Here is a 13,836-nt window from a genome sequence, read left to right as displayed (position 1 = left end):
TCACAGTCTCCACCCCTACCCTGGTCCTCAGTCACTCTTCCACATTCCACTATGCAAAGCCCGCCGCCAACTAATGAGGCGAAAGAGGGGCCCCGGAGGTATCAACCCCAGCACACTGCCAGTACTTTTTAATATTATTTCCTTATTACATCTCAAGAGTCTCCAACCTCCTTACTTCATTTTGCTTTGTATAGTCTCGGCTAACTTTGAACTCACCAACCTCCTGTCTCAGCCTTTTGAGTACTGTATTACAGGACTGTGCTACCGAGAGCCCAGCTTCCTGGGCCTCCCTTTATTTGTTCTACCACGGCCTTTGTCAAAGCCGCCACCATCTCTCACCTTGACGTCCACAACAGACTCCCAATAGCTCTTCCCAGACTCTCCAGGCCCCTCCAAACCGCTTCCACGGTGTCCCTAAATTAGTCCTTGTACATGTAAAAACATTTTTTCCTCTGGCTTTAATGTGTTCTGTAAGACGTACTTATGCAATGTCTCCTCACCTCCTTCCCAGGCTATTGAGGGGTCCTTGAAGGCTCCATGTCACATCTGGACAGGCTCCATGTCACATCTGGACAGGCCAGCTGTCGTTGGCTCTGTCACTACTAGGCATCTCTCAGACCTCAGCTTCTCTCTCAATGAAGTCTTTCCCCTGAGCCCAGGAGACAAGGTAAGGCCTTAATGCTATCAGCCTCAATTCTGCGATTTCTTTTTCCTTCAAGCAATTTCCCCTCAAGTAGGTCTTTTTTTTTTTTTTTTTTTTTTTTTTTTTTTTTTTTTTTTTTTTTTTCCGAGACAGGGTTTCTCTACAGCTTTAGAGCCTGTCCTGGAGCTCGCTCTTGTAGACCAGGCTGGTCTCGAACTCACAGAGATCCGCCTGCCTCTGCCTCCCGAGTGCTGGGATTATCAAGTAGGTCTTGATCTCATTTCATTAACACCCACACCCCACCTTTTTCTGTTAGATCAACCATGGGAAAAAGGATGCTTCTGGCTTCTACTTGTAACTCTAACACTGAAGCACCCAGCTGAGGGATGGCGCACCTACTTGTTGAAGTAATTAGTTGATTAAGTAAGCTTCAGGTGAAAAATATAATTAAGGATGCTATTTTATTGAGCCATAAAACTGATGAATATCAAACACTAACTTCTAAAAACAAGCCCACCTATTCTGTGCAGCATCTCACACAGGAAGTCAGAAAAACGGGACTCCCATCTCCCATGGCAATCAGTGTAACTTTTAGCAAAACAACACTGTATTATAAGTTTGAAATAAAACACATGAAATCATTACATATAGATATCGGAGAAGAGCCAAACAAGGGCAGGAACTGGAGGGGAATAAAAATCCCAAATTTCTATTTAAATAATATACTAGTATGATTTGAATTTATGCTATCTTTCGGCTAAGGGCATTCTTTAAGACCTGCAATACAAGGTGGGTGCACACATACTAGAAAACTAATTTAGGAAGTTAAGGGGATATGAGGTCAAGATTAAAAACAACAACTATATTTCTACATATCTGAAGCAAAGTGATGAGAGTCGACCAATTAAAGAATCTCATCAAGAAGATAAATAGGAGCTGGAGAGACGGCTCAGTGGTAAAGAGCAATAGCTGCTCTAGGAGCTGGAGAGACGGCTCAGTGGTTAAGAGCACTGACTACTCTCCGAGGGGCTCTGGGTTAGGCTCCCAGAACCCATACTGCAGGTCACAGCCTCCTGTAGCAGCAATTCCAGAGGGTTCCACAACCTTTTTGGCCTAGCAGGCACCAGTCACACATGCAGTTCACCCACATACACGGAGGTAAGCACTTACATAAAATAAAAGTAAGTAAATCTTTCTAAAAAAGAATATGAATAGCTAAGTCATAGAAACTTTTGCAATGTATGCATATATACATATCTTGAATGCATTAATAATTCCTACAAGCCACAAATAAAAAGGACAATGTTCTTAAATACTTGAAAGATTCCACAAAGTACAGGAAGGGACAATAAAGACAGGGAACACACTTGTCATCAATGCCATGTAGTCAGGACTAAAGTAAGGTAATTCCACATATCTAGATTCGCTCCTATTAGGAAAACAGACAATATCAAACTCTGAAAAGATGTAGAAAAAAAGATTTCTGTCTTAACCTACAGGGAAGGGTGCAAAATGGTAGAACTTCCAGAAAAATTCTGGCAGTTTCTTATAGTTAAAGATTTAATAAAAAAGTCATGCATCTGAGAGAAATAAAAACGCATATCCACAAATAATTTCTACAAGATTTTTCAAATCACCCATCTTAAGTGCTTGAACTATAAACCAAGAAAACCCACACCGCCATTAGCAGGTCAGAAAGACGTGATGTACTCATTCCGTGGACTAAACGGTGAAGAGCTGAATTACCCCGACATCTGCTGAAACCACAACCCTCAGCACCGTTGAGTGGAGTCTTGCTTACATATAAATTATGGCTTGTATATGTTCATTAAAACATGTATATCATAAAAATGTTCAATTTCAATTTACTTGTCATACTTCAATAAAGATAAACATTAAAAATGAAAGAAAGGACAGTTCCCAAAACACACACACATATAGAAATGGAGGTGCAGGCTGGGAGTTGCTCAGCGGCAGAGAGAGCACTTGTACAGCCAAGCATGGCAAAGCGAAACCCCAAACAAACCCCTAGCCAAACCAAATTACAGTGAGGCCATACTGGAATAGAGCGAGCCCTTTAATTCATTACAGCTGGCACCTTTGAAGAAGAGAAAGACACAGAGCAAACACCTGGAGTAGTCTGAGGCAGAGAATGACACAGTGTGCTGCCTGCGAGCCAAGGGCACCGATGGCCGCCAGCTTCAACCCCAGCCAGGAAGGCAGCAGCGGCAGAATGCTCTTGACGGCTTCAGATAGCAAGACCTTACTGGCCTTCTTGCTCTACCTTTCAAAACTGTGATGAATACATTTATGTCATTAAGCCCACCCAATTTTGTGGCACCTTGTTAATGCATCCCTAGAAAGAAACGCCAACTACCCAGAACTAAAAAGCAATGAACTACTGATATGCTAACTGAATCTTCTAAGCACTGAGCACGGTGACATAATCCCTCTGACCCACAAACATGGGAACCGTGGCTACCTTTGGCCCTAGACAGTGTCATTCGGAGACGTGTGACAGACAAGAATGAAACAGGAAGTCTCCTGGTTGAATGGAATCCACCCCCGCCCCGCAGACACATTTCTCTGGGAGGTACTACACAGCCCAGGTTGGTCTCAAACTAGTGATCCTCCTGCCTCAGCCTCATGCATGTTGGGGTTTTAGACATGTGTGACTCAACCTGACCAAATGAATCTTGATCCATGTTGGTTTAGAGAAGTGCATGCCTTTGCCTTCACCGAAGGCCACTGGATTGTGCACTTAGGATCCTGACGTCTTTACAAGTCCTTCTAAAGCGACACCTGCAAATGAATATTAACTCTAGCTAGGAAACCTGCATTTTTATAGCAGTTTAGGCTAGCAGAAAATATTTTCCGTCGCCCTTGGGCTTGAACAAATGGTAAATGTATGGCAGGAGTAAGAGCCCGGTTTCTCGTCACGTAAGGGAGTTACTTATAAGGAGAGAATGCCAGGAAACCCTGAGGCCTCAGGTAGAACTGGAGGTTACTGGGTTGCAAAAAAAAAAAAAAAGCAGGAATATGGGACAAGAGGCATTTGCCTTCAAACATCTGTCTGAAAAACTGAAGGAAGGATGGGAGCAGTGGGAATAAGCACACACTTTGCTGGGAAGACTATTTCCTAGAACAGATGCTCACGGATGCTCATGAACTATATGTGAGGGTTTCTTGTTCATGTCTATAGGGTTCTAATTGATCACAGAAGTGATCTTATCTTGGTGTTGGGAAACACCAAGACAAGAGGATGAAGGATGAGAAGGCTTTTCAAGCTGGTAGTTAACTACTAATTAATGAAAAAATTCTTGGACATTTTATACACCCACAAGGTCAAGCCAGGCAAGATGCGCCGGGCTGTGCTTTCAGCCCAGGATCCTGATCTCTGGGACCTCCAAACCGTTATGCTCTTTTTGGATTGTTTGTTGTTTTGTGTGTTTATTTGCTTTTGCTTTTGTCTCCACCCTTAATGCTTAACATGGTTTTATTTTGTGGAGTACCAAACAGTCTAATATATTAATAATACCAACAAACATTCCAAAGTAATTTCCCTCTAAAATCAGTAAGGCAAATCTCTCACCTGTTCTCTACCTCCCAGCACTCTCTCTACCCTAAATGTCAAGTCCACAGATGTAAATGTCAAGAGCATCAGCGTGCCCAGTCTGTCTGATGAAAAGGAGACCACCCCTAGGGAACAGCACCCCCGAGCAGGGATCCTTAAGGACTCTTGTCTGGACGGCACTGTGGCCTGCCCTCCCTCACTGCCAGCAGCAGGTACCCCATCTCTATTGATGATAGACTTGGTGGGCTGACTTCTTCCCTGAAGGGCAGGTCCAGCTCTTACCATCCACGGACTTGGCCTCGGGGGTGGGCGGCTGCTCCTCCCGTGCCCCCACACTGCTCTCTTTGATACTCCCGATTTCTGGCCAGAACTCCTCCACCGACGTGCTGCTGTCGACAGAGGCTTGGGAGTTGGAGCGACTGAAGGCAGGCGGATGCAGGGACTCATTGGAGAGCATCCTGTTAATTCTTCGGCAGCGAGGAATGGATTTTCTGGGGAAAGAAAAACAACTGCATCAAACCACGGGCCTGTGCAAAGTCACTGAAGAAACAGAATCTAGTTGTCAACAGAGAGCTGTTAGGGCTAGCGGGAGAGACTTGCCCGAATGAGCACCATTTGGTGAGGACCATTTCTGCCCCCTTACTTCATAACAATTCTGTATAACTATATGAACATTAACAGGAATTTTTAAAACAAGTATCATATAAACAGGAGGTTACAGCTCTAGGAGAAATGTGTACAACTGAAGCTTGTTTGTGTAAAGGGCCTTAGATAAGGGCAAAGGGGTAGAAAGTCAGCTGATAGCACACTTGGAGGTAGGAAGAGCTGGCGAGGCTGCGGAGAGGCTGGAAGCTTTGCGTACAGTTGGTGGAAAACATCCAATGGCTCGGTCTCTTTGGGAAACTACTACAGCCTCTCAAAAATAACTTTTAAAATATGTATTACCACATAATCCAGCAATTCCACTTCCGGAATACACCCCACACTAACTGAAAACGGGTACTCAAAGTGGCATCTATACACTCACAGCAGGTGGTCCTCAGTGGGCAAGTGGACAAGGTGTGGTGGACCATGGGGTGGTACTTCGCATATTGTGGCTCAGTGCTAGAGCCCTTACCTAGCGTGTGCGAGGCTCTGGGTTCAATGCCCATCAGTAGGGAGTGCCCTAGAAAGGGCATTTTGAATCATGCTTCCACATGGCTAGAACTTCAAGGCACTGTGTTAAGTGAAATGAGCCCAGTCTCAAAGGATACCGTGCGATTGTGTTTTTGTGAGTACTGAGTGTAGTCAAATTCACAGAGACAGAAAGTGGTTGCCAGGAGTGAGGGAGGGGTAGGCAGTTAAGGTCTCAGTTTTGCAATATGCAAAGAGATCTGTGATGGTGACAGCTGCATATTAGGGCTGTGTTTAATGACACTGGACTATATACTTACAAATGCTTAAGATGGTAAACATTATCGCTACATTTTTAATTGTAAATAATTTTATAAAATCAGCTATGGAGATTATGAGCAGTGAATACAAATCATGTGGAACCCGTGGTATGGTAGGGATGTGGAAGTGGGCAAAGAGCCAGAGCTCAGAGACCCTTGGCAAAAATGGAGAGAAGCAAATCCCCACTAAGTGAGGGTCTGATGGCTGAGCAGGGCTGTCTTGCTCCTCCCATGCTCAGTCACTACCAGGCAGCACCCCGCCAATGTAAGAGAGCAGCAGCTGAGGCCAAGCCCTGAGTGGCTTCATGGGGTTGGCTGCACATGTAAAACACCCAGAACATAAAAACAGTCGAAGGAAGCTTGCTTTGAAAAGAGACACAGTAAGCTACAGAGATGTCAAAATGTCGTCACCAATTAACACAAAATAGACTTTTTACTTTTCAGGTACATAATTGACAAATACTATATGTATTTCCTGAGAGCAGACTGCTTATCCGGAATACCTTGGTCCCCAACAATGAAGTCTGAATTTCTTTCTTTATGCAATAAAATCCTGTGTTCTTATTTGCTATATAGTTTGGCTCTTGAACCATCCCTGAAAGCCCTTGTGTTGACAGTCTGCACCTCAGCAGAGAGGTCACGGTACCTCTATGTAGTCTAGTCAGGGTTGTCAGTGGGAGCAAACCCTGGAACAGGAGATTGTCAACCTGGCTCCTTCCTGGTCATCATGTGTGAACAGATCACACACACACACACACACACACACACACACACACACCACACTCCACAAATCGAACCCAACCTCACTCACCACAATTAACAAATACAAACACCACAAACCACACCCACGTACCACACATAAATACACACCACACCACCACACTGGAAAGGGTTAACCAGAGTAAAGGCACAGTGGTACCCAACTCTGGCCATTAGGGCCTCCTATGGCATTTGATAAGCAGGAGGGCAGTGGACTGTCATCAACCTTAGCCATGGCCTGCAGCACCAGTAAAGCTCACTGGTCCATTCACATGAGATTACCCAAGAGAAGCAAGCGTACTACCCTACTAATGTGCCCGAAAACTTCCGTCTCTCCACATTGTCTAGACCTGAATCATCGTCATAGGAAAAGTCTGACCCTGTGTCTCTGACCTTTTCCCGAAGTCTGTTCCTAAATGAATTCCGACATTAACTGGCAGCAGAAAATTTGCTTTTCAAATCTCAAAACATTTTAGAAAAAAAATATGAAATACTCACCTCTAAAAAATGTGTTGAGCAATAAAAAAGAATTTGGGGGCAGCCTTGTTTGATAAACTGCTGATAAACTGTTCTCTGAGTTCCTCACACTTGGGTAAGGCAGTCCCGTTCGTGCAGCTGAGTCTCACTTGTGACCAGAGGCTACAGTGCTGCCCTTAAGGTTCGGATGGCTGCTGTGTTTTCCTTTTATAACAAGACTAATTCTGAACACCACTAACAAATTCACAAGGTACTGGTAAATCAACACAGGTTTTTTGTAACCATGAAACCAGCACCATTACTTACTGTCCATTGTCCTCCGAGTAGTCTATTTAGAGAAAGGCATATGGTTATCCAGAAAGTTCTACAATGGTGGATTTTATGGTTTAACTTCTTTTAAAAAACACACACACACATACACACCACGTACAGTCATAGGACGTGGTCTGATGGAAGATCACAGCACAACATGTACAGGTACTGGGTTTAATCCCTAGAACCAGACTGTGTGCGTGCGTGCGTGTGTATGTGTGCACACATGCATGCATGTGTATCTGACTTATAAAAATTATAGTTTTACAGTTTTAACACAGACTAAGTTTTAAGAATTATTAACAATATGTTCTAAGTATAAATTTAAAGTCAATAATTATATAAAATGAAATGGAGCCTCTTTCCCATACTGAATTATATTAATATCACTCATTTAAAATTTTTATTATCATTTATTCTATGTGTGTGGGTATTTTGGCCTACCTGCATGGCACCTGCAGAGTCCAGAAGAGGTAATCAGCTCTGGATCTGGAATTATAGATGGCTCTGAGCCCATGTGGGAGACGGAAACTGAACCTGGGTCCTCTGTAAGATCAGCCAGTGCTCTTAATCATTGAGTCATCTCTTTGGCCCCTGTAACAGTTCTTGCTTTCCTTACTCAAAAAATATGCCAGACACTTCTTTTTTTTTGCATGTCATGTCAATGACTGCAGACAGTAGAAAAATTTACCTTGGAAAGCTAAGGAAATAGGAAATGTGCCCAAGAACTGAAGAAGTTTGAAATCACATACTTATGAAATAACAAGAAGACCATAAGGGAGGATAAGCTTAGGGCTGAAAACCGTGAGCTTGGTTATAGGGGAGTTCCCTACCCACGCATCAATGGAATCCCAAGGAGACCGTCAAGAAATTGCTAACAGCAGGGACAACAGGTGTGTGTGTGTGTGTGTGTGTGTGTGTGTGACACTGCTCTTGAACAGCTGACAGAGACAGTCATCCGAAGAATCCCATAGCTGTGGTAGCAGCTATTATTTTTGGCAAGGAAGCCAAACAGCACTTTTGAGACAAAAGGCCTAGGAAGAGTTTTTGTGCTTGTGGGAAGGGCTTTAGAGAGCTCGTCTTCATCCACGTACAGATCATAACCTCCCCTCTGGACGCACTGCGTAGTGCTGGTCCCCAGGCCATACAACGACTGGATGACACGTGGCCTACAGCCTCATACCTCACCATATTAGGGCAGACTCATGCTTAGGTTTCATCAGATGTTTGTATTTTTTTTCTTCCTTTAGACCAAAACAATGCCAGGAAAATCTTACACGAAAAACAGACTGCAATTGTGCCACGCAGCAACTTTAGCTAGGAAAACACTCCAAGGCTCAACGTGGATCTTAAAGGGTATGCGAATAGCTGTATGTTCAAAGGGAAATTAAAACAGAAAAGATTTTATTTCTCCAGAAAAGGTTTTTTTTTTTCTCCCGAGAAAGATTTATTCAATTCACTGCCTTCTATTCACGTCCATATTGTCTGCTGGCAGTGTCTGCAGCCACGGATGTTCTGCTAGCCACTCTCTCCGCTCAGCTGCCGCACATGCCAGGCTCCCAGCCTCCTTCCATCTCCCTGCAAGGACACAGGGGTCACAGACACACACCACTGCTCTGGGCTGTATTTTTTGCTTTATTATTTTTTTTTCTGTAGGACTCTCTCTTCTCTTTTGAAGGCACAGCTGTTAGAAAAACTTAATACTATCCCAAATTTCATCCATGATATACTTTGCTTTATGCCCCCAGCTTTCTCCATGCTCATTTAAGGAATTTTTCTTCTCTAGTACATTTTTTTTCTTACTAACCTGCTGTTTGTCCATCCAACAAAGGTTGCAGTTCACACTGTATCTTTCATATCAAGTGTTCCTATCGCCTCTTTTCTAAAGATTCTATTTCTTTGTTGACATTATCCATAATTTCACTTTTTAATATTGGCCATCTTTTCATCTAATTTTGTTAAAGCGTTTATCGTTATTTGAAATGGTCACCTCTTAATGCCAACCATCTGCATGCTGACATGCTGCTAACACAGACTGAGAACAGTCAGTTCTTATGGAGACATTCTTTCCGCTCTCCAAATGTGCTCTGACGTGGATGACTGTCTTTAAAAGCTTCCCGGGAAGCTGAAATAAATGAGGCTTTACCTAGAGAAGGCCCTCTTCTTCTCTCTGAGAGCTGGACTGGGGGAAAAGATTCCTTCAGCTCCATCAAGGTTGTATGAGAGTATGGCCAAGTAGAATTTGTCTTTGTTTTAAACGTTTCTCTGGTTTCAAAGACATGAAGGGGAAATTGGTGGGCACTTTAGGCTTCCCCTGCTCAGAGGGCTTTAGGGCTATAGTGCTCTTGCTCTCTCTCTTCCTCCCCGTCTTTCTTTCCCTTTGTCCTTCTGTCCTCCTTCCCTCTATCCCTTCCTTCCTCCCCCCTCTCTTTATAGTTTGGCCACATCCTATTCTGTTGCTGAAGTGTCAGCAAAATTACCCACAGAGAGATCCCCAGAGACCTCAATCTGTCACAACAGGGCAGCCAGCCAGCCACAGCTTCAGTGCTGTCTCTAGGCCAGGGAAATCCCTTGACTTAAGCAGAGGTGACTTTCTGTCTAGGAGGACACAGACTCAGGGGAACACATGACCAAGGAGGGCAGTGACCACTGGGTTTGGTTCACAGAGGACAAGTGTCCTCTGCTTTGGAACTTGGCTCCCATCCATGCCTTTGGATCCATGGCTCTTGGGTGCACTTTTTAAAAGTTAGGGTTTTTATATTAGTCCTCATTAGCAATTACCATGGACATTACAGCCCATCTCTACCTAGTTTGTGTCCCAACTGGAGCATACTGTAAGCCCACCGGTCTTTGAGACGGGCTGTATTGGGGCTGTGGAGATGGGACCAGTGAGTAAAATGGGCTTCCCAGCAGGCAGGAACACTAGGGTACAACTGAGAGAAGCCATGTAAAGAAAACTGGCTGCAGTGGTCCACACTTGTAACCCCAGTGCTGGGGAGGCGGCGACGGGCAGATTCCAGGGGCTCACTGGCCAGCCAGCCTAAGCCATGTGATGAGTTCTAAGCCAGTAAGAAGATTCCAGTCCCTAACAAAGAGAAAAAAGGTGGGGCTGGAGAGATGGCTCAGTGGTTAAGAGCATTGTCTGCTCTTCCAAAGGTCCTGAGTTCAATTCCCAGCAACCACATGGTGGCTCACAACCATCTGTAACGAGGTCTGGTGCCCTCTTCTGGCCTGCAGGCATACACACAGACAGAATATTGTATACATAATAAATAAATATAAAAAAAGGGTGGACAGGTGGATGACATCTGAGGGATATTATGGCCAAGGTTGTCCTCGGGCCAACACACAAAGCACACACATGCATGCAAATACCTACACACATGTGTACCTGTGCATACATGAACACACATACAGGCTGTGTTTGTCCATGCATGGTATGAATTTTTTTTTTTTCCAGAGACAGGGTTTCTCTGTGGCTTTGGAGCCTGTCCTGGAACTAGCTCTTGTAAACCAGGCTGGTCTCGAACTCACAGAGATCCGCCTGCCTCTGCCTCCCGAGTGCTGGGATTAAAGGCGTGCGCCACCACTACCCGGCCCGGTATGAATTTTTTTAACCAACTTGTAGAGTAAAATTTTGAAAGAAATTTAAGGACTTTTAAAAATATTTTCGCATATTTTGTGAGCCTTTATAGTATCTTATTTTTAGCAGATTTTTTCATGACGATCTACTCTCACACAGGATCCCATTTTATCTTTACGTCAGCCCCCTGAAGCCATCAATGCCAAGATTACACATCTCATTGCTTGATGAGGGTGTCACCAAGAGTCACGTGACAGAAATTTCTGCTGCCGTTATAATGAATATGAATTATATTATCTAGACTTAAAGGCCAGTGAGTTCTTTCCTCAGATTCAGGGCCCACCTTCCATCACTCCTCTCCAACACTGACACTAGACACACTAATGTTTCCAAGATTCTCAGAAAAGCCATGTTCTCTCTTCCCAGGGGACACATGCTCTCTCAGTGACAATGGAGCAGGGGCATCAGTCCTGACCTTTGAATCCCCTTCAAAGCAAATTTTTTTTTAATCCCAGAAGTCCCTTGAAATAACTGTAGATCCACGTGTGACAATACGTATTTTTGTATCAACGAATAAATGACATACAGTGATTTAGAGGTGGGCTCTAAAGTCAGCTGGTCCAGCATCGAGCAGCCCTGTTTGGACTCTGGGACCGCTATACGCTATCTTTTCTATTCTGTGAAATAGGGACTTAACCACACAGTCTCTGTGACTTTTCTGTAAGCCCTGAGTCGTTAGGGTAAAGATGAGGTGAAATGTCCAGCAAACTGAGCCCACACGGTGGTGATTATCATAATGCAATAATTTGCTAACCTGCATGGAGCTAGATTTGAAGGCAGGCCACAGTGCGTGCTGAAATCTCAGTGTTCTAACTTATCGTTAGAAATGAGAACACCCTATTGTGTAAATGGACCACATTTTCCTCATCCATTCTTTGGTCAAGGGGCATTAAGGTTGTTTCCAGGTTCTGGTTATGACAAACAATACTGCTATGAACATAGTTGAACACGTCCTTGTGGTATGATTGAGCATCCTTTGGCTAGATGCCCAACAGCCGTATTGCTGGGTCATGAGGTAAGTTGTTTCCTAATTTTCTGAGAAATCGCCACACTGACATCCAAAAGGGCTGTACCAGCTTGCACTCCCACCAGCAATGGAGGAGTGTTCCCTTTACCCCACATCCTCTCCAGCATAAGCTGTCATCAGTGTTTTTGATCTTAGCCATTCTTACAGGTGTAAAATGGAATCTCAGAGTGGTTTTGACTTGTATTTCTCTGATAGCTAAGGATGTTGAGCATTTCCTTAAGTGTCTTTCAGCCATCAGTGCTACACAGCAGAAAAAAATAAGGACATCTTGAAATTTGCAGGCAAATGGATGGATCTAGAAAACATCATATTAAGTGAGGTAACTCAGACCCAGGAAGAAAAATATATGTACTCATTCATAAGTGGCTTTTAGACATAAAGCAAAGAAAATCAGCCTACAATTCACATCCCAGAGAACCTAGACAACAATGAGGACACTAAGAGAGACGTACATGGATCTAATCTATATGGGAAGTAGAAAAAAACAAGATTTCCTGAGTAAACTTGGAGCATGGGGACCATGGGAAAGGGTAGAAAGGGAGGGGAGAGGAAGGGAGGGGAATGAAGAAAAATATATAGTTTAATAAAAACAATTTAGAAAAAGAAAGGAAATGAGAATACCCAGATGCATTTGTCAAAGTGTCCCAAACCTGAGTTTGTTCCCTAATTTTCTTAAAGCAGTCCTGCCCTCTGACCCAGTTCTGGCCCAAATCACATTAAGAATAGTCCTCTCCTGGGATTAATTGAAATGTACTATTGTTCTGGCACACGGGCTACCCCTTCTCCTCTGCCCTCTTTGGATGTGGCCAAGAAGACCGGCGCTTTAGCGGCCACCTCAGCCAGCACTGTGAGAGAAAGCTTAGACATTTTACTGACGGGCACTGACAGTGTCTCAGAAGCAACACCAGATGTTGCCAATCTATGGATTTCCAGAAATGTGATGGGGGGGCACTTATTTTTAAAATCGGCTTTATTTTTGTTTTTGTTATTTGTAGCCAACCTTTTTCCAGCTTCTGTAATTGGAAAGCATACTTGAATAAGCCATTTGGGGTAAGGCAAGATGAGACTCACCCCACCCCATTATGGAGAATGCCCAAGTAATAATAGACTACCTTCTAAGCAAAGAAAGTTCTGGGAGTATTCCGGATGGAAGGGATACCCAGTGGCTGGCCTTACCTTGGCCTGGACTTGTCTAGCAGAACCTGGAGGCACAGCTCATCTCTAAGTGGACAGGAACCACCAAATCCACATTGCCCTCCGCCCAAGCAACTCACAAGTTTTCAAAAGATGGGACCAGAACCACACATCTCCCCTTCCCAAGGAAAAGGAGGGTGGGGTACAGCCAGGACATGTTGAGGGGTCTTTGAGTGACATAGGAGCAGCACACTGTGGACATCAGAAGTCACCTGGGACGTGAAACCATGACTCAATAAAAATATCAGCAACCCTTCCCCCCCAAAGAACAACAACACACCATGGGTACAGTCAGTAGGAACTGTGCTTTAGACTTGAAAACAACAATAACAACACCACCACACAGTAGGTACAGTCAGTAGAAACCGTTCTTTAGACTGGGTTTTTGCGGATGCTAACTCATCCTCTTGCTGGGCTGGAGCAACACTGTGACCATGAGAACAATAAGCAACACTCTGCAGTGTATATAAATACAGAGAAGGAGACGTTAGGTATATTCAATGCACTTTCAACTATTTGCAATGTGCAATGGGTTTGCCCAGACTTCATGGTAAGCTGAAGAGCATCTGTAAAAATATAGTGCATACTTTACAGTGTACAAATACGTTCCTCAGCTCACAATATAGCATCTTTCAGAAGCTCGGATTATCTCAAAGAGGGCCACAGTTGGGTAAGATCATCCAAAAGAAAAGGCATTTGCAACGAGATATTGGCTTTCTCCTGTGATATATGGAATGCATTGAAGGTGGAAAATGGAACTCCCATGTGGGCATG

At 44.0% G+C, this 13,836-nt stretch overlaps 1 protein-coding gene across 4 annotated transcripts in view; it reads right to left on the bottom strand.

Annotated features, from left to right (window-relative positions):
* Arhgap28 (Rho GTPase activating protein 28) overlaps nt 1-13,836 on the bottom strand; it is a 166,565-nt gene that overhangs the window by 63,791 nt on the left and 88,938 nt on the right. For all 4 annotated transcript variants that reach the window (XM_038315332.1, XM_038315334.1, XM_038315333.1 and 1 more), the window contains exon 2: nt 4,500-4,708. In XM_038315332.1, the coding sequence (XP_038171260.1) occupies nt 4,500-4,708 (209 nt within the window). The remainder of the gene's footprint in view (nt 1-4,499; nt 4,709-13,836) is intronic.

This window comes from Arvicola amphibius, chromosome 18, assembly GCF_903992535.2.
Source record: "Arvicola amphibius chromosome 18, mArvAmp1.2, whole genome shotgun sequence".
Lineage (NCBI taxonomy): Eukaryota > Metazoa > Chordata > Mammalia > Rodentia > Cricetidae > Arvicola > Arvicola amphibius.
The sequence above is the reverse complement of the archived record's forward strand: the minus strand, read 5'-3'. Positions and strand labels throughout refer to the sequence as shown.